At 36.7% G+C, this 20,220-nt stretch overlaps 2 protein-coding genes across 2 annotated transcripts; one reads left to right on the forward strand and one right to left on the reverse strand.

Moving 5' to 3' along the window:
• Positions 1–283: 283 nt before the first annotated feature.
• LOC139140389 (protein FAM221A-like) lies at positions 284–6,999 on the reverse strand. Its single transcript, XM_070709605.1, has 6 exons — positions 6,388–6,999; positions 5,877–6,050; positions 4,851–5,041; positions 3,838–4,044; positions 2,880–3,094; positions 284–2,217 (listed from the first exon to the last, which is right to left on the reverse strand). Exons 1-6 carry the CDS (start codon positions 6,465–6,467, stop codon positions 2,143–2,145), a joined length of 942 nt encoding a protein of 313 aa, XP_070565706.1. The 5' UTR covers positions 6,468–6,999; the 3' UTR covers positions 284–2,142.
• A 430-nt stretch (positions 7,000–7,429) lies between these two features.
• On the forward strand, positions 7,430–15,509 carry LOC139140387 (E3 ubiquitin-protein ligase ZSWIM2-like). The gene is made up of 9 exons (XM_070709602.1): positions 7,430–7,579; positions 8,124–8,485; positions 9,261–9,503; positions 9,845–9,929; positions 10,996–11,123; positions 11,882–12,050; positions 12,527–12,879; positions 13,590–14,199; positions 14,664–15,509. Exons 1-9 carry the CDS (start codon positions 7,430–7,432, stop codon positions 14,883–14,885), a joined length of 2,322 nt encoding a protein of 773 aa, XP_070565703.1. The 3' UTR covers positions 14,886–15,509.
• The last annotated feature ends 4,711 nt before the right edge of the window (positions 15,510–20,220 follow it).

Here is a 20,220-nt window from a genome sequence, read left to right on the forward strand (position 1 = left end):
AAGTGACCTTTATTGAAATGCAGGTAGAGGGGTGATGTGGCATGTTTAATTGTTTGTGTATATGGTGATTTGGAGGGGGTGGGGATGGAGGGAGGAAGAGCAAAAACAATGTTAATCTAAATATCATTTATTAAACAATTTCAATTTTGAGAGAAAAGTCGCACAAGGAGATATAAGTCAAAATTAATTAAATCTACCGGTATAGCTTTCATTTTCTATAATATTTGTAATTCAGTACGAAAGACAGACCACCATAAACACTACTTCAACTGAATTATGCATCTATTTTTTGAAACATTCATTTAATTCAAAGTCTTATCCATCACAAGTATTTATCACTGAAACAAATGACAAAGTGTGACTGAATAATGTCTGTGCACAATGTTCTCCAATTTTATTTCTAAGTAAGTTACAATATAATACAACGGGTCAAAATCCTTCAGACTACAGCATGTACAAATATATATATTGAATACAGATAGTAGCCTATGATAGTACTGCCTCTTGGCATTATGGAATCTAAAAAATCAGCCTTTCTGAAGGTTTCAAAAGTGACCTATTGATACACGGCTGTGTGACTCTTACAGCAAAAATACAGCTGTCAAACTCTATAGCTTGAAAATGCATGGCAGATATTAGAAAAATTCAAATTGTAACATCAAGTTTAAGAAGAAATACACAATGGTGCATTTTTTTACAATTTATAAACATTTTGACTTACTTTTGGACCAAGGCATTCACTGTTGTTGGTGTTTACACCCCTATATAGACACAACATCATTGCCTTGCACTGAAGTTCAAATGTACCACATATCTTTGGACATGTTTCTCTTGAGCAAACTTGATACCATAGCGTCACAATATTGGTTGATGTGTAACATTTGCAGGACGTTTTGCATAGCATGAGACAAAAAGAATCACCTGGAGAGATTGTGAATTGGATTCTGAAGATGGCTAGCTAGAATGAGTTGGTCAAGGAAAAATACAATGCTGATGATGAGCAATCCGCTTATAACACATTCAGATAATTCATATCCTAAACAAGATTAAACTTACACATCAGAATGAGATAATTTTGGTGCAGCATTTTTTCTAAAACCAATCAACCTTCATTTTTAGGAAATTGCTGAATTTACATCCATGGAAAATATGCAAATATAATGAAAAGTTCACATTAAAAAAATTCTCATATTAAACTCATGAATAGTAGAAGGACGGAATGCATTTATCATAGAACAGTGGTATATTATATCATTGAATATGAAGTAAGTACTGATGACATTGAAGGTTTTAATTGCTTGTTGACAGTACTGTAAATATCTTTAATACTCTGTCTTAACATTGTAAAATAAAAAGTTTTTCTTATGAAAAGTGCACAAATAAATATACAGTCAGGCATTTTTCCTTAACATTTCTCATAAAGTACATACTACATGGCAACTCTATCATACTTTAAAAACTTGTTTACACTTTCACAAATACAATAATCTCATTACATGTGGCAGCTAGACAGCAAAGAAGGAAATGAATGTTTGCCTTCCTGCCTTGCTTGAGGTGAAATATCAAGGCTATCCTCATGATGAGCTGGGGAAATTAATTTCAAATTTTTCGTTTTCTGAGGCAAAGTAATATATGGAGTTTACAATGAGTGTGACATAACTATCAGGCAGGTACTCTTTTGCTTGGGCTGGAAACTTTTCAAAGTTAACTATTTGGATGTTGGGTCATAATTACGTTCTATGAATTTGCTACACAGTGGACATAAGCTATACAACTGTGTAAAGTGGGACTATCAGGTTGTTTCCTTGCATATCTATCTATAAAATTTTACAAATTTTACAATTTTACATATTTTTATGAACAGTTGGAATATCATGTGCTCAATAAACAGCATTTCTTATATTCAAGACACAACTTGCAAAGGTATTAAAGTCATTTCTGCCAAAGGTTGTGTGCAATGAGGTACACATGTACATACCATTGTGAGAAATGACTCTTTCAACCTAAAGTTCTACAAAAAGTCTGGATTCTTGGTGAAACAAGCGTACAGTGTTTTAAGTTTGAGTTTATATTGGCAAGTTCTTTGACTAATTTACAGTAAAACTTTGACATATTCTGTTACATGATTCATTGAGTTGCTGGTTATTTCTTTACAGCTCTCTGACTCTGTTTTATAGCTGGCCTTGGTGCCCTAACCCGGTTCCTCTGTTCCTTTTGCTGTGAATGAGAATAAAAGATAAAAAAGAAATATCTATGTAGTGAAATGATGTAATGAAATGAGCGGTATTATTGTCTGATATTGCAGTAATTTCTTTTTTAATATCATGTCATATTATTACACTACATTTTGTTCTCTGAGGTTTATTCTGCCGTTCAACCATTTTTCGTGTTATTGTGAATGACAAATGGGTGATACTTCTAATGTTATCATTACATACATATATACATACATACATACATACATGCATACACAGACACACATACATACACAGACACACATACATACATACATACATACATACATACATACATACATACATACATACATACATACATACATACATACATACATACATACATACATACATACATACATACATACATACATATATACATACATACATTATACCAACCAAACATCATAACAATTTCAGATTTACCCAAAGTCTTGACCATTCTTTAATAATTGATCAACTTGGTCACAGACGATGATAGTATCGTATCAAAATTCAAATTGACACTGTGGTCATGTAAATGCTACCAAGGAGACAGAATTTGAAGTGGCAAGAGAAGCGATTATGTAAATGCCGTCAAGTAACTCTGAAACAGTATAGCTACAGAGAAGTTAAATTTACAATGTAACACTCTATAAAACATACCCTCTCTTGGTACCTCCTCTCGTAGAAATCCATGTCGCTTTCACCAGGTCGTTTAAGGTGAGACATCTGATCACTGAGCTGGTCAACTTCACCTGCCGTTATTTGACCTCTTCTCTGACCACCTTCAATTTGGTTGATGGTGGAGGCGTGCATTCTCAGGAATGGATGATCACTAGCGCCGATCGGCTGGTTCAGGAACTCATCGTCAGGGGTGCCTGAGGTAGACAAAGGATGTTTTGTTTTAGTTTTGTAAAGAGGATGAAGGTAAAGTGTGCATTTCTTTCATAAACGTTTTCCTACACTTGAGAAAGGAATACTGATGATTTGCAATATTTCTAGTACTACCAAAGGTATTGTTTTAAGGTATAATAAATCAAAGGCCTTTTATTTGATTATTTGCAATTCCGGAGTGTGACATCATGAGATATAATCAAACAACTTCACTTTGATATCTTTTTTTTAAATCTTTTTTAAAAATTTCAGAAGAAAATTTTACAATTTCAGTATTCTTAAAAAGTATTTTTTTTTGATATCATATATAGCTTTTATCGTTTGGATTTCTTAACTCTGTATGACAATGCATATTGTGAGGTTCATTAACACATATTTGCACTGTTTGCTTTGTTACATGTAATTAAAAAAATTAATATTTTGTCTTCTATTGGCCAACTTTGTACATTACATAAATTGTCCAAATAATGGACAATTTTCAAATTCTTGTCTTAAGCCAAGAAATATTGTCCAGCCATTACTTATGATACAGACACCAAAGATTTCTGAAGATGTCACTGCCCTATCTTGATAGACAGCTTCTTAAAATGAACTACTGATGCTGTCACAAGCATTGAAATATTCATTCATTATGACACAGATACTGAAAGTTTCTTAATATAAGTCGCCACGCTTTTTCTGACAAACGATGTCATATACCTACTTCTAATGAATAACTGACTCTTACCAATTCCACTATTATCAAGTCTCATGTATCCCTCTGCCAGTGAACTGAAGCCAGTGATACCACCCATTGCAGCATAGGGCACATCATATCCCACTGGATGTCCTCGTGCCTGTCTCTCTTCCTTGGTTTCAATTAAAGTCTCATGGGCAAAGGTTGGCTGACCACAGCTACAGGTGAAGGAACTCTTAAACCCAACACAGTTACATCCTGGAATTAAGTGTAGATGTATATTACACATTTTGGAGGAGGAGTTTCTCTCAGGTTCATGGATAAAAACAAAGGCAATGTATATTTGAAAATAGAGGGCGCAGCCCATGATGTAGCCCAATCTGTTTGTTGGAAACTGCAACTGTGACATGCTGTTTCACTCATTAACAGCGGAGCCACTTTGGTATTTTACAGAAAATAATGCTTTCATGCACAAACACTCGGGTGTAATATCTGAGAAATAGCAAGAAAGACTACATGTATCGAAAAATTTACAGAAGTTTACAGGTACAGTCAAAACTGTATTAGTGGTAACCATTACAGAGCACAGCGGTCACCTCGTAGGGGTCCCATAACATTTTACACATTTAAGTCCTCTAATGTGGAGGGTTCCACTGTGGCTACATGTAATTGCTCTGAATTGGTACAAAAACTGTGTAGAAAAGACTTCCTCTAATTGCCTTCTGTCGAAAATTGCCAAGACTAAAAGTGAAAAAGAAGCTATTTTGACAGATTTTATGTCTGCATCATCATTGTTTCAGGAATTGCATGCATGTGTCGTGATTATCAAGAGATTTATGACATTTTATTTCATTAATTTTTACTTCCCTTTTCCCTGAAAGTCATTATTTGGCATACTGCCTACACTGAAAGTAATGCCACACCATCCCAACTCTACACAGAAAGGCAACCTCCATATAGTGGTCCCTTTTTCTTGGTCCCATGTGTGACCACTATACACAGATTTGACTGTATTATTTGATATGGCCTTTGTCTGCCTTCTGCAAATATTGCAAATTATGTACCTTTTTTGCACTTGTATGGTCGTATTTCAGAATGGTCATCTGCAAAATGTTTACATCTACATCGTATTGGTTGACTTCCATTCAGTGGAACATAATGGTAGCTCTTGCACTTGCAACCTTTGACCCTGCAAGGCACCATGATTGGCCGTTCAGAAGGCAGTTCATCAAAGTCAGTCTTGTGCTGTTTGTACCTGAAGCAGAAATACAGAAGCAAAATGGTCATTGTTTTCAGTCATTTCCACTGCACAATTTTGACATCTAAATAAAAGATACAAAGGTTTAATTTGAAATGTAATAATCCAGCCTGTTGCTTCAAGTAGAAAAGTGAATCTTTTCTTAAAAGTCTTATATTTCTTAACAGACACAAAAGGTATCTACATGAGTGATAATGTGTGAAAAACCTTGTTTGTGATATTACTACTTTTGTACCTACTTATCATTCTTGAGTTTTTTCAAAAGTGTTTTACGGGTTGATTTATCACATGAGCTCGTCACCATTTACCTAACTACAAATATCTTTGACTGGCTAACTTATTGAGTTCACAAAATAATATATAAAAACAGTATACAACAGATAGTTTGAGAAAGCCCTCTTTTGAACAAAATCTCCCACTTTCAATGTACTGATGAAGATGTTTTCCTAATTTGTGATTTCTTAAGTGATTGCTTAAATTTACCGAAGTGACAATATGAGACATCATTAGACATAACAAGAAAATCTGTAGCTGTGAATATGAAGCCGGTGCAGTGGCGTATCAATCGCACTCAGGTCAAGGGTCAATGTGACGATGACCCTTGGTGTAATCTATATGCCACAGCACTGGCCGCATATTCATGGCTAAAAGATATATTACTCTGCATTTCTTTATACGAAACATTACTATGTATTGTCATTGCCATGTAACATATGGAATAAACAGAGAAGTAATTACAGTAAACCTTGCAATTATTTTAACAACGGTACAAATATATGCCTAAGTTGGAAAACCTAAAAAGATAAGAAATCCATGATAATTCAATATACACCTGTGAGTACAAAAGCAAGGTGTCTCTGGTCCAATCATTTTACAGTCCATCCCAGAGGGTGATGTCCAACTGACAAACAGCCTGTTTTTCATTCTCTTTGTAACCACTGTCTTCTTGTAGTTTTCATACTCCTCTGGTGTGAACAATTTACCGTCGTCATCTTCACCAACAATTCTGAAATGATAGTATCAAAAGTTGTTGAAACTTGAATAATAGAAATTAAATGGGCAATATAAATCTTGGGGGATGGTTGACAAAGTGAAAGAACCAACATTTAATTGGTAGATTCTCTTAGTATGCAAATTGTTACCCTTGTAGAATACTTTGGATGTATCCCACGTATATTACAATCTCCTGCACTTGGAACAAGAAGGACTAGCAAGTACGTCAACTTATTCGTGATGATGATAAATTAACAATAACAAGCCAAATATCAGAGAGTTTGACTTTGAGTCATACACACATTTGCAAGTAAACAGTTGGTGTACGAATCGAATTATTATTGACTCACTTTCTGTATTCAAAGTATGCATCAACATGAGCAGCGGCATCGGGTCCAAATTTCATATGATACCGCCGATCGTCTGCCATGGTCTTTTGCTCTTCAACGTCCTTGTCCAAGTCTGTAAACTAAAGTGTATACGTGTATCGTAACTTTGACACTATAATATCGACAAATAGATATGTGGGCGTTGATGGACGACTACCTCAGTCAGACTAAGTTTATGTACATGACGAGTAACTAGAGACTGCTGTTGGCGATGGGACTGCCAACTGTCAAGTTGACACCAACGTCGTCTGTGCTCACTGACTGACAGTATTACACCACTGGCAACCACACAAGCGTCGAAAATGGCGGCCTTGGAGAAGGAATTTGCTCTCAGCCTCTTTCGTCACAATTATTTCAAATTTATAAATTTATGTAAATTTTGTGCATGACGAATATCTAAACCATAGAAACTGCTTTACATTTAATTAAATGTATTTTGAAATAATTCCTAAATTATCTAAGATGTTATAATATCGGTTATCTTTTTAAGTAGTTTTGTTTTATGAATAATGTCGAGAACGAGGTACATGGTGATACCATTTCAAAACGAGGCAGATAAACATTTTCAAAATGGAGGAGCAGTGTGACAGGTACAAGTAGTCGGTGATCAAGTTCCCCCGTACGATTTTAATCCGTCCATTTCCGAAATTCACCCTATCTGAATTTCAGATCCGTCCGATAGCCCGTGCCAAGTTAAAGTGATATAGAAGAAGCGAAAATGCCGATGACAGGCCGTCATAACTGATTTTGCAATCCTGAAACTAAGGACGCTCATTCGATCATCTCCATGCACAGTTGCCCGTTGCCATCGCAATCTGCAAACTTTGCTTCCACCGATCGAGTCGCAGGGAACCTTACACAAGTTAAACATTTGACTAATTTTCCACCAACGTTTCTATCATGAGTTAACGCAGAATATACGAACCTGCCAAATACATCCATGACCCGTGCGCCGCCTTGTCGAGCCTCTGCAAACCAGTGTTTGAAACTTTGAAAAGTGAAGATGTCTCGCAGTGTACCATGGAGGAGAACAACCACAGACACTGTGAGCTGGCGACAGGACCAGGCAGAGAGAGCTACCATGTACATATTAAGAGGTATTGGTCCCACTGGATTTCTCCTCCAAGAGGATGGTGAAAGGAAAACACATAAGGTACAAAGGTCACCATTGGTTAAATGTTAAACATTGTAAAAATCCACTAATCTTTACTCTTGCACTTTAAATTATTCGATAATAAAGTTATTTTATTTCGTTTCTTGTACAACAAAGTTTAAACCTACAATCATATCAGATGGAAAAGTAAAAAATATTAAAACTTGGTCCTTTTTCACCGGATTTTTAAGCTTGTTGATCATCTCGTGTGTGCCCACTGTGCCACAAAATCTAAAAACAAAATTGAGAAATTCATGTTTTAAACAACAACAAAACAACAAATTTACACTTTTAATAGACACTGGACAAATGATTCATCAAATCAAAGAAATCTCAAGATAGTTTGTAATTCTGCAAGTTCATCAAAATTGATTCAACTTCAATGATATTCAATATCGTAACAAAACCCACGGGATAAAAAAGATTACAAAAAAATAGTGAAAAAAGAACAATCTTAGTGGCATTTTAATATTAAACATACATGCTGGTTACTTACATGACCTCTCATTGATGTCTGTGCGTATGTTTTTTATTCTCACAATAGGTATTTCTGGGTGACCCACATAGTTGCACCTGTCAGACATTCAAGAAAGACAAGGACATCTGTCAACATATATGCTGGGTCATCATGAAAAAATTCCGGGTGCCCAGACAGAACCCAGTATCATTCCAGAAGGGACTCGTTGAAAGGGAGATCAACGAAATTCTCCGGGGCATAACACAGAAAGAGGATCCGAGGAGGCGAGGTCAGGGATTTAATGTTGCTAAAGGTGCTGAGAAGAATGCTCCACGAGTTGGTCCAGATGGCAAGGCAGAGTTAGAGCAGAGACCTATTACAGAGGATGATACCTGTCCCATTTGCCAGGATGAACTGTTGGAAAAACATGAACCAGTTACCTACTGCCGGTTAGTATGTGTGATCTGAACCAAGAACATGTGTAAATGTTAGAAACTTATATCCTGTTTTTGTTTATCCAACATCAATATGCTGCATATTTGCTCTAGAGAGAAGTCAACAGGCAAAGGAATAGGGTGTGAAGATGTGTTTGAACACATAGCATCTTTAGCTGTGGCATTCCCACTCTTTATGTGCAAAAACATACATCGTTTTGATCCCATTACCCTGCTCAGAAAAGTGGGCATACATTCTCTGAAACATATTTTGCATATGAAAAAGAGGCCTAACACAAAGTTATGAGATTGTGTTAATACTCATGATACAGCTGTTTGTTCTAATATTTTCTAAGAACTGTGCTAAACAAAATCCCTGTCTAAAAACGTGATTTAGAAATGGCATTGCACACAGTCATTAGGGTGTTACCAGTAGTTTCTTTTCCATGTAGATAACATAGGAAAGGCAGGGAAGGAGAGGAATTCTCCAGGCTCTATCCTCCTCCATCGATGAGAAAAGTTTGAATAAGAAAATAGTGAGACAATTAATATGTATAGTGTCTGGCTGGAAGTGAACACACAGAGTCACTTACTCATCATATGACTATTCATGTATATCAGACAGAAGGTTATACATACCGGTAAATGTGGATCTGTCATTCTAGGGTATATCAATTGCTCCTTTCAAAATATTTCCAATTCAACGTTTGGACCTAAAGACAGGAAAATAATATTGAAAGGGTGAAATATTCAGACATATCAAAGCTTCTGTTTTTGTCAATCAAATTAGGTACGGATGCGCTAAAAGTATTCACATCAAGTGTATGAAGATATGGGCAGATCATCAAAAGTCATCTGGTGAACCTACCATTCTGTGCCCACTGTGCAGAGAAAACTTTGGGCCAATACAGGCTTTAGAACAAGAGTACAGGAACTCATCAGTCAGAAAAACTAGAGCAGAGAGGCTTGACTTACATCTAGGGTCAGTATGTAAACGCTGTCAGATGTCTCCAATACAGGGCAAGTGTTACAGGTAAGCTTTCATCTACTCCTTGTCTCAGTGGGATAGACAATATTTTGTATGCACTTGTCTACCATGTCATTCTTTCTCCACTGTATTTTTGATAGTTTATGTGTGTTCTCAGCAGTTGTTTTTACTTTGATTTTTATCATGTCAAAGGAATGGAAGGAATTTGCCAAAGGTTCGTAGCTTTATGAGTAGACAGTATTTTTCTGTTGAACAGTCAATTCTCAATGGTTCATGCTTGAAATGATAACCAACCACACTCCCGGCCTTTAAAACATAGAAAGTTTTAACTGTTGTAATGCCAAATGTGATCAAAATTTGCATTTGTTGTGCTGTCATTCATCCAGGTGTACAAACTGTGTTGATTACTGTCTCTGTCAAGGATGCTTTGCCACCAACACACACATGGAACATTCTTTCCTTTTCCGACAGGTAAGAGCCAATTTTTTACCAACTATCACCTGAATGGTTCTATTCTGGAATAAAAAGGACACACATATACAATGTTCTGCAGATTCAGTATGCAAAAGAGATCACATGATGCCAATACAAACAAACCCACATGAACAAATGAGTATAGAAATACACATATTTTTGTGTGCATTGGTCCACGTGGCTTTGTTTTACCATGGTTTTATTTGAATTCAATGTCTAACCCATTGAGATGAAAGTTTTGATGATCAGTGATGGAGTATTTTCTGTTGTCTTAAACTTTTCACCATATTCTTTCCATATAATGGTAGTGCATGGGTTGCAGTGTTTTTATGTAATGATGCCATCGCTGAACTCTTTGAGGAACTTTGGAATTTCTGGAAATTTACTGCATCAGGTTTATGCCAGCTTAACAGTAAATGTAATATGTAAATTTTTCTTGCATGATAAAGCGAAGCGGGTAGCGCGTCAGTAAGCCAACTCTGAAATAAATGTATCATTTTGGTTATCACAGTCTACTGCAGAAAATGGAGGCTGCAGAGGTTATAAGGTTATAAACAAATACATAGAAATACACATATGCAGAGGATTAACTGACATATTTTTATGTATGTTTAATGCACATGGATTTGTTTTTACCGTAGTTCTATTGAGTTCTTGACTTCACTTACTTAGCTCAGAGGGCATACTAGCATGAAGACAAAAAAGTGGCTTTTCTGTCCCAAGTATCATTCAAGTGGGTCTAGCTACATGTTGTTGAATTGACAAAGCATTGAAATGTATTGATAGAAAACTATGGGGTTTTCAAACCATGTGAAAAGTGAATCCTCTGTGTTTAATTACCTGTATGTTTGACTTGTATTTTTTAAGTCTTTTGAAAGGATTGTTGAAACCAAACAAGTCAGCTAAATGAAAATATGAAGATGCAACTGTTAATTTCATAATATATACTTGAAGAAATTTTCATCATAGAAGAGCAAAGTGTAGTAACTGTGCTTGTGGTTTAGATAACAAAGTTTGTATGACACAAAAAATCATCAAATTTTGATGTTTTATCTTCATTCAGAAACCAACACAGCGATGGAGGCCAGCAGAACGAGGCCCTGGCACCAGGCTACCAGAAGCAGTTACAAATGATATACAAAACAGAGAGATCTCAGCAGAGGATTATGAATTATTACTGCAGCTTGACAGGTAAGAACTTTGTAATGTCCATCTTGTAAAAATGAGACACCATATTACTGTGCTTGAGACTGTGTTGCAAAACACATGGTAAAACCCCTGACTGAGAGAGTACAAATTTCTGTAGAATAGATTTCATTTCTTATTTGACCCTCTGAGTGCTGTAATTTTTCCCACCAAAATTTTGGAGCAATATTTTGTCAATTTTTATGATTTTTTCTGTAATTATTTTGATAATTTGGACCAAATGGACATCACATTTCATAGGCTACAACTTTTATCAAAAAGTTTCGCAAAAATTAGGAAAAAATTGACCGGGGTAAATTTTGTGAAGGCGACAAAAATTTACTTTGGCGCTCAAAAGATTAAGAAGAAATGTAAGACAGGCAGATCCATTGAATAATGGTGAGGTGCATCTTCTATTATAAAGAAACCTGTGCAAAAACTTTCAATGAAACTTCACCAAATCACAAGTAAATATATGAGGACGTAATCAGCTGTAGTCATTATTTCACAGGAAAGTATTCTGATGAACTACATCCCCCAAATATTCTGACACTATATATATGTATATATACAGAGAGAGAGAGAGAGAGAGAGAGAGAGAGAGAGAGAGAGAGAGAGAGAGAGAGACTGACTCTGCCTTCTGTCCATTTATAGTTTGTTTTCTTAGTCATCATGATAAAGTTGCAATAGCCAGGACTCAGAGCACAAAAATATTTCTATGCTGAATATTACAACTTTTATCAAAATGTTTTGATACCTTTCAGGCAGCAACCTGCTGGTGATACGACACTTCCAGAACACTTGGTGCATGCACTACCGACCCAGACGGTGAGACAGGGTAGCCTGTTACTCTCTCCTGGTGCACAGTGTAGAATCTGTCTGAGAGTTTACAATGCTGGTCAGATTGTCAAAAGACTTCCATGCAGACATGAGGTGAGCCATAGTTCATATCCACATTACCAAGAAAACATCATTTGTAAGTATTGTAATGCTTTTTTGCTACCGGTTGGGGTGAATTATTTCTTTTAATAAGCAGCTGGAAACACAGAAATGGTCCCTGAAGTTTTGTTTCATTGTATTCTTGTATCAGCTAACAGCTAGACAAGATGTTAACATCATTTGTGGCTTACAGCAAAGTGATATAGCAGACTAAATGTCACTGATCGGGAATACAGTTGAGGTATGCACTAAAGACAGGTTTTGAAAATTCCATTAATCATCAGCATTCATTGATGAGCCATTTCAGTCTGTTTATCAGAACAATTTTAATGGTTTTTGTTTATTGAAATTGAGCATAGCATAGGTAAGGGTCTTCAAATCGTTTGTGAGTAATTAAAATCTAACAAGAACGAACCATTGAACAACATGGCCATCAAATTATTAAGTACCTATTGTGTTTGGTTTCACAGTTTCACAGCAGCTGCATCAGTCAGTGGCTTTTGCATCAATGCGGCACATGCCCGGTGGATGGTACCAACATGTACAGCGCCATCAGGGCTGCTGTGGAGAATGCCAGGGCACTCAGAGCACAGCGCCAGCAAGCTGCCAATGCTGCACCATCAACCAGGCAGCAGGAACAAAGCAACAATGGCCTACAGCTGGAAATCCCTGGAATTGGGATCGCAAGAAGGAGGGGGAGTCTCCTTGGTGGTGGACAGATTAGGGGAGGGGTAGTAAGATCTGAACCAGCCAGTGACAGTGAAAGTTTAGAATCTACATTTACATTGACAGGGTCAGGTTATGGCACAAGACAGGCTCCAAGGTAACAACAGTCATTTCTCCATAAACTTTATTTCATTCTGTCATATAAATTAAGAAAAAACAATAGAGTAGCCATGGCACAAACGATACACTGCAAACAATAGTTACAGACAAAAATGTAAAATAAAAATTATGGTCTAACCACTGTGACCTTAAAACCAATTAATATAATTTTATCTGAAAAACACTGAAATGCAAAGAAACCCCATGTTAAAATGACAGTAAAAGTTCTGATATATATCTAACACTAAAAAAGCTTTGATATATATCTAACACAGTAATGTTGTACATTCATCTTCAAAGAGCTTGTAAAGCATCGATGTACCATTCTAGATCCTCTTGCTTGTAGTATAAAAAAAATAGAGGGATTCATAAAAAGAAAAAACATTGAAGCTAGGATAAAGATTGTGTTTCTAAGCAGTGATGATCTTAAATGATGAGCATGTTAACCTTTTCACCCCTATTTTTCAGTGAAGAGGTCCAATGTGCTGTCTCATATAATGGGGTCATGGCAAATTTTAGTGTCGAAGGGGTGAATATGCGCCATGAAACCTTTTTAGTATCTGAATAAGTAATGTATATTGGTCATGTAAACTAGTGTACTTTCTGTTTGACCTCACCATAAAGTAGGATTTTAAGTAAAGGTTAACTGAGAGGTTTGACATTCTAAAGACTGCTAATCCAGTGATTTGACTTCTTTTCTTTCAACAGCTCTCAGGAACAAGTAAGAAGTAACAGCAGTCCATCAATGATAGGCCTTAGGAGAAGAAACCAAACACCACCAAGGAATCTCAGAGACACAGCTACCCCACCACAGTCAAGAGAAAGAGCCACAAATATAAACTCTAGACAAACCGATGCAGTATCTGCAACACAGTCCAATGACAGAATTCCAGTACCACCTTCCATTCCTATGCCCCATACAGTGGACATTGCACCCTTGATTGATGACATTCTCAGAGTTTCTGAGAGGGGGATAGACAGGGTACCTCAATCAAGAGGTCGTTTCTACCACCCAGCACATGTTGCCCCACCTGCTGGGGATAGAAATGACACCGCCCCGTCAATTCCTCTCCCCAGGGAGGAAATCATGACACCCATACAGGGTTTGCGTCAGAGCAGTGGTGTCCCAAGTCCAGTTGAACAGAGACCACCACTGCCCAATGGAGTACACGAACACAGGTTAAACCGTGGTGGAGGTCCTGAAGAAAACAGGGAAAGGGGGCGTTTCAGGAATAGAACACAGGCACAAGTGAGAAGGAGAAGTGCAAGTGGGAGACTAGGGTCTCTGGAAAGACCGAGCTCTGCTGCAAGGCTTGAGGTATGGCTTATGCACAGACAAGATAGTCAGTGATCTTATATTCAACAGAGTCAAGTTGTCTCTAAATCATACCCTCCAGAGACTCATCCTTGTCCTGATCTCAAAGAATGTGATTTGTAAATGATTCTTTTAAATATACTTAAATTAAGTTAGTTACTTATGTGGACACCTGGATTTGTAAAGTAAGAGTGAAACAACAATGGTATAAAATGTTATGTACAAAAACTTTGAGTCAAAAATTGGGGAGGTTATTTGGATATGATATTTAAAAAAATGACACTGAAGTCAGTAGGAATTTCACATTTAATTGTTAATCTTTTTCCTAATATTGTCACCTTCAAAAATATAACTATTTCGTGAGTTCAGAAGACCACTGTTTAGTTTATCCACTTTTATGATGAAATTAGTAAAATTAAAGATACATCATCCATTTTTTTCAAAAAAACTCTGTTTGTCAATTTCAGTTTCTTGAAGGATTATTCCTTGGCACTGGAGGTGCAGGGGTAGTGCTGGAACACAACAGAGCCAATGCCAATAACAAGAGCAAGAGAAAATCCAAAAAACCTTCCAGAGAGGCAAGTCAGAGAGGAACATCAACATCATCTTTAAGGGATGCAGAGACCAGTGATATCATACTTTCTGGGAGTGCGCTTGCCACACTCACACTACAAGATCAAGTGGGGTAGACCCGATATTTCCACAAAGAAACTGAAGTACCAAGGGAACTGTGAAAATATCCTAAATTTGAAAGTGCAGTGTCAATTATCTTAGTGAAAGTTTGCTATATCCCTATGTGTGCCAAAGAATTTTTAGTTTGCTGCAATTTTACATGTGATATCTTTTCAAACGATACCAATGAAAACGGTTGGTAATGCTAGGAACACTCAACACATGCAATCTTACACAGTTGTTCCAAAATTTGTGGATTCCAATGAAATTCACATATTATGAAACATAAACAATCCGTCCATTAGCATTGTGTTATATTTTAGATACCACCTTGAACATATGTGTAAGCATAAATTTTAATATTCTCTGTACAATTTTAGATTTGGTGAAAAATATTGTCAAAATTACATTCATACAAACTTGACATTTCCTAAGTTTCCAAAACAGGGCTTTACTGAGATGTTCAGCTTCATGCTTAGGAGCATAGCTGGTGTAAAATACAAGTTAAAACTTTGTGAACTCAATTACATTTCTATGACCCATGTATGTCACATTGAAGGCTATACCTATCACCCATCTATACATAAAAAGTTGCAAAATTCTGTGTTTTCTTACAAATAAAATTGCAAAGTCAATCCTTCCATGGATTGTACATTGTTTTCTTCCCTGTAGCATTGTTTTGCAGTTTGGATCATTCAGTTATTACCACCTCAATTATGTTTGAAGTGACCAGTGCATATATCAAAGTGTGTTAACAGACTGTTCACAATTAAACTTACCTGGATGTAAGCAAAGATCTACTACCTTTTGATAGGTGTAATTTTATGTAATTGTGATAAGTTTTTATCAAGGAAAAATGAAAATGTGTACATATTGATTTCAAGGGACATTAATTGCATCAAAGAAATTAAAAGTAAATTGTTAATAAATTAGATTTTTAGCTGTTGTTTCACATAGAAATAATTCTCTTGCAGCTACAACGTCACGTTACAATGGTGATGAATTTATGAAGTGGTCATCCTAAGACTCCCTGCCTTGTAGGTTTCAGTACATATACAGTTTTGCTTTCTTTCCACTGGTTTTCCTAGATTAATCAATTGTAGGTGGGTATTCATGTCACTTTTCATTTGTCGCTGTTGTTGCTTCAGGAATGACTGAGGTGGAACCCTCCTTCTCAGTGTCTGCTGTGTTGTCTTTGGGAGTGTGTTGCGTTCCATCTGTTTCATCATCTGCTACTGTTTCCAGCAAGTTATTATAAAGCCATTTTATAATAACAATGAATAGGAAAACTAAAACAATAACAATGACACACAGCAGGGTAACAAAGCTTAGCCAACTTATTGCTGCATAAAAAACCATTGCTTTGACAGAACAGCAAGGCCAAGTTTTCTCTGGTATGTATTTTTTGAGTCGCTTTGCCTTTTCAATCATACTTGGGGCCTGTGTATGATGAACGCAGGGGAAAGTCCAGTCTTCACTCTTGATCTTCTTCTCAATATTGGAGTGGTTGGCAACTATTTCCTCATACTTCTCAAACATCATATTGTCAGTCACATTTGTGTTATCTCTTTTCATGGTCCATATAGCAGCTTGTTTGCCCAGCTGTTTCATTTCCAAAGCTGCCTCGTTATGGAGGCTTGTCTTTTTAGCTGGACTATGCTGTGTGTCCTGTAATTCTTTGATGCTTGTGCTTCCCAAAATAAAGAGAAGAGTGACAAAGGCAAAGCACACCTGCATAAGGGTATGCTTTCCAGATTCATTTCGAATGATAGGGACCACCACACCTGCACCACCACAGGCAGTGCTCACTGCTATACAGAATGAGTAGATGTAAGTGAGTGCACTGTCTAATTGTTCGTAGTAATCGGCACTGACATAATGAGCACGGCTGTGGAAGAGCAGCTCAAATGAAATTTCATCCAGTTTATCAACAATTGTCTGAATATCTATTGGCACTGTACTGTTGTTCATGATGCGAAAAACCAAATGATTTCTGTGAACAAAACAATCACACAAACTTTTCAGATACAAGGTACCTACCTATGCCTTTAAAAATTCAAACATAAGGACCTAATGATTTGCTTTTTATATGTTAAAGGACACATACAAATATACCAATGGATACATATGTAAGAGCAATCATAGCATATTACGTACAATAGTGATACTCCTGCCGGGTTCTCCGGCAAACAATTATGGAACAATTTAACTGCATTGATCTTTCTCTCTTTTCTTGCAACCAAAGCTTTAGTGTCTACATGGGTAGGGGTGAATAAAACTTGTACAACTATAAATATAATGGCACCATATGCTAGCATTGATAGATTAATATGTCCCCATCAACACACAGCAGTCGTTTCATTTTTCGACAGATAGGCTCCACTATTTTCAACAGTGGTTTGAATTATATACAGACTAGCATCCGCCGGTTAGTTTGCTAGTTACAGTTACCTGTTGACAAGTTTGTGCTTCAGCTCAAGGCATCCGAGATAACTATCCAAGACCTTTAGTTCCGGTAAAATTTAACCAGAATGTATTACATGTATTCAGCTGTACTGGCATGTGTTACCATTGGTACAATATGGCTGACACAAAAGGGCAGCTCTCATATATGGCACACTGAAGAGACATGCATATCAGTACAGTGTTAATGGGCATGTACACACTGAGCATGTGCAAAAAATCTTGTCAACATGCAGTGTTTCCATCAAGACTGGACCTTGATCCCAGGTATATAATTACAGTCACTTGTGGTATGAATTGCACACAGCCCCTATGACCGTTCTTTTCTGGCTTACAGGGCCTGTCTGACTTGCATGAGTGCCTTTAATTATAAATCTATCCCACAACCACCCATGCGTCCCCCCTCCCCATTTAGTTGACCTATCGACACCTGGTTGTCAATAATCTAAAGGGCTGCAATGGAATTAACATGTTTTGTCCAAATGAAATTGCACAAATGAGCTCAAAACTATGAAAATTTAATATTTAAAAATAAAAGAATAAATCCAGAAGCTGTAGTATACTTGTCATATCTCATTTTGATAAGGATATATTTATCCAGTTACTTTTCCTAAGGATATAGGCATTTAGGATTTGTTCCAATTGTGATTTGTCGATTTGTTGGACCATTTTTAGCTCACATTTGGTTATACCAATGTGAGATTATCATATAAGCTGAAGTCAGTGGCGTATGTATGTATGTATGTATGTATGTATGTATGTATGTATGTATGTATGTACGTACGTAGAGTATGTCCGTCAACTTCAAAAACTCACAAATCGCTGCTCTTTTTAGCGTGGTATGTGGTCTGTGGATGCATCCTGGGCTGTAGATGGGCTTTTGTTCAAATGAAGTTTGTAGTGCCCAAATTATGCAAATGAGCTTAAAAATGTGAAAATGGTCAAAAATCAATAACTCAAGAACCGATGGTTTGATTGCTTTGAAAATTAGTATGCAAGTACCTTAGGTAGACCTTTTATGTATATTATGAAGATATCTTGAATTTTGTATTTTTGCTGAATTTTTTGGTTATTTTCCCTAAAGTAAAAATAATTCTTCTCTGAAACCGCCAGCCCAGTTTCTCTCAAATTTGGGTTGGATGTTTGCAGGGTGTTACCCTTCTAATTTGTTGAAATTACGACAAAATTGGATAAAATTACTGTTTTGGGGCAATTTTTGTCATTTTTGGTCAAGAAAACTTGTTCTCAAATTACTTGTCTGATAGCTTCGTAATTTGGTACAAAAGTCCCAAGGGATGTTATTAGATAAATTTTCTGCTCAAAGTGTTGGGAAGCCCCCAAATTTTTATATTTTAGGTAATTTTCTCAGTTTGTGACCTTAAATGACCTACACCAACCCAAGATATGTTGTGAGACAGTCTCGAAGGCTGTGAACATAATTTTGTCATATTTGGTATCGATTTGTAGTAAAATTTGATCCAGAAAACAAAGCTGAGGTAAAGGTTTTCATTGTGGATCAATTTTTGCAACATTTCCATGTAAGACACACAAGAACTGATGAGAAATTTGGATTCAGGACAATTCCAGATGTCGTAATCACCCCCACAGTGGAAGGCATTTCACTATCAGTAACTAATTTAAGTGCTGTTTACATTCAAATGACATGAATGATAGCACTCATAGCATTAATTAAAAAATTCCCAAGGTTGTAAATATATTTCCTGCCATCTGGCCTTATGTAAACATGATCAACAAAGGGATGAAACATTTTATATTCAGGAGGGGGTAGGGTCTAGAACATTGATGAGGTAGCATTACTTTTTACCAGATCCCTTGTACATTTTTTCCCACTCTTTATTTTTTCCCCACTTTTCCAACCTTTTCTTTTTGTCAAGCCTTCTCTGGCTAATTTTTTTGTTGACATTTGCTTATGTATGTAGGATCTGCTTGTCCTAATGCTATAGAAGTTGATATGCATGTTGCTAAAGATGACCTCCAGTACCTCAGTTGCAGACCTTATTTGCTTTTGTCATTCTTGTTTTTCTGGTTTAAATATTTCTTGAATGGACCAATTCAAACCGAATGTGAGCACACTGTCCTTCACGGTATTTTTGTAATTTTTTCGGTGTACAGAAATTTACTTGTAATATGTCTCGCATTGAATCGACCTTTACCCTCGGTCATGTGACATGTAAAGCCTGGGAAATTGAGAAATGATGCATCATTGAGAATTCAAGACATTTTCAACCCCATCACAGTTTGTAGGGTACATAATACAGACTTGCATTACCTCAGTGAGGGGTGCAGGTGGACCATATCTATGTATATTATTAGGTAGGTTTTTTAACAGACTGGGTCAAGTTCATCTCCTTGGTCAGAAGTGCAGCCATTGTTCCACTCGATGATTGACCTATCAACCTGCGCCCAGTGTGGTAGAAATTTGGAAATTCAGAAGCTGCAGTAAAGAAACACGAGTTACTTGAAGGTCTGTGCACTGCTTGGATGCTTGGCCCCCTGCCTATTACGTTATTCACTGTTTAACGACCGCCAATCTCAACGCAGTATGCCTTAAACTGTGCAATATATCCTACAGCTATATATCTGCATGCAGACTACTGTAAAACACTTTCAATTAGGCTGCATTCACAAACACCTCTTGGGGGGGATTCTCCAAAAGTTGTCGGTTTTTTCAAATACCCCCTAAACAAACTTACAATGTGTTTAAGTCCCGCCTTTCTGACATGCTATAATTTTGAAGTCCCCCCTTAAGGTTCCAAGACAAGAAATTGACCATTTTAAACAAACAATTCTCTAGTGTTTAATTAGCTCAGAACCCCCGTAAAGTGTATATTTTCGGAAAGCCTAGATATAGGGAAACAGTTTGGTTAC

Source organism: Ptychodera flava, chromosome 9 (assembly GCF_041260155.1).
Source record: "Ptychodera flava strain L36383 chromosome 9, AS_Pfla_20210202, whole genome shotgun sequence".
NCBI classification, from domain to species: Eukaryota; Metazoa; Hemichordata; class Enteropneusta; family Ptychoderidae; genus Ptychodera; species Ptychodera flava.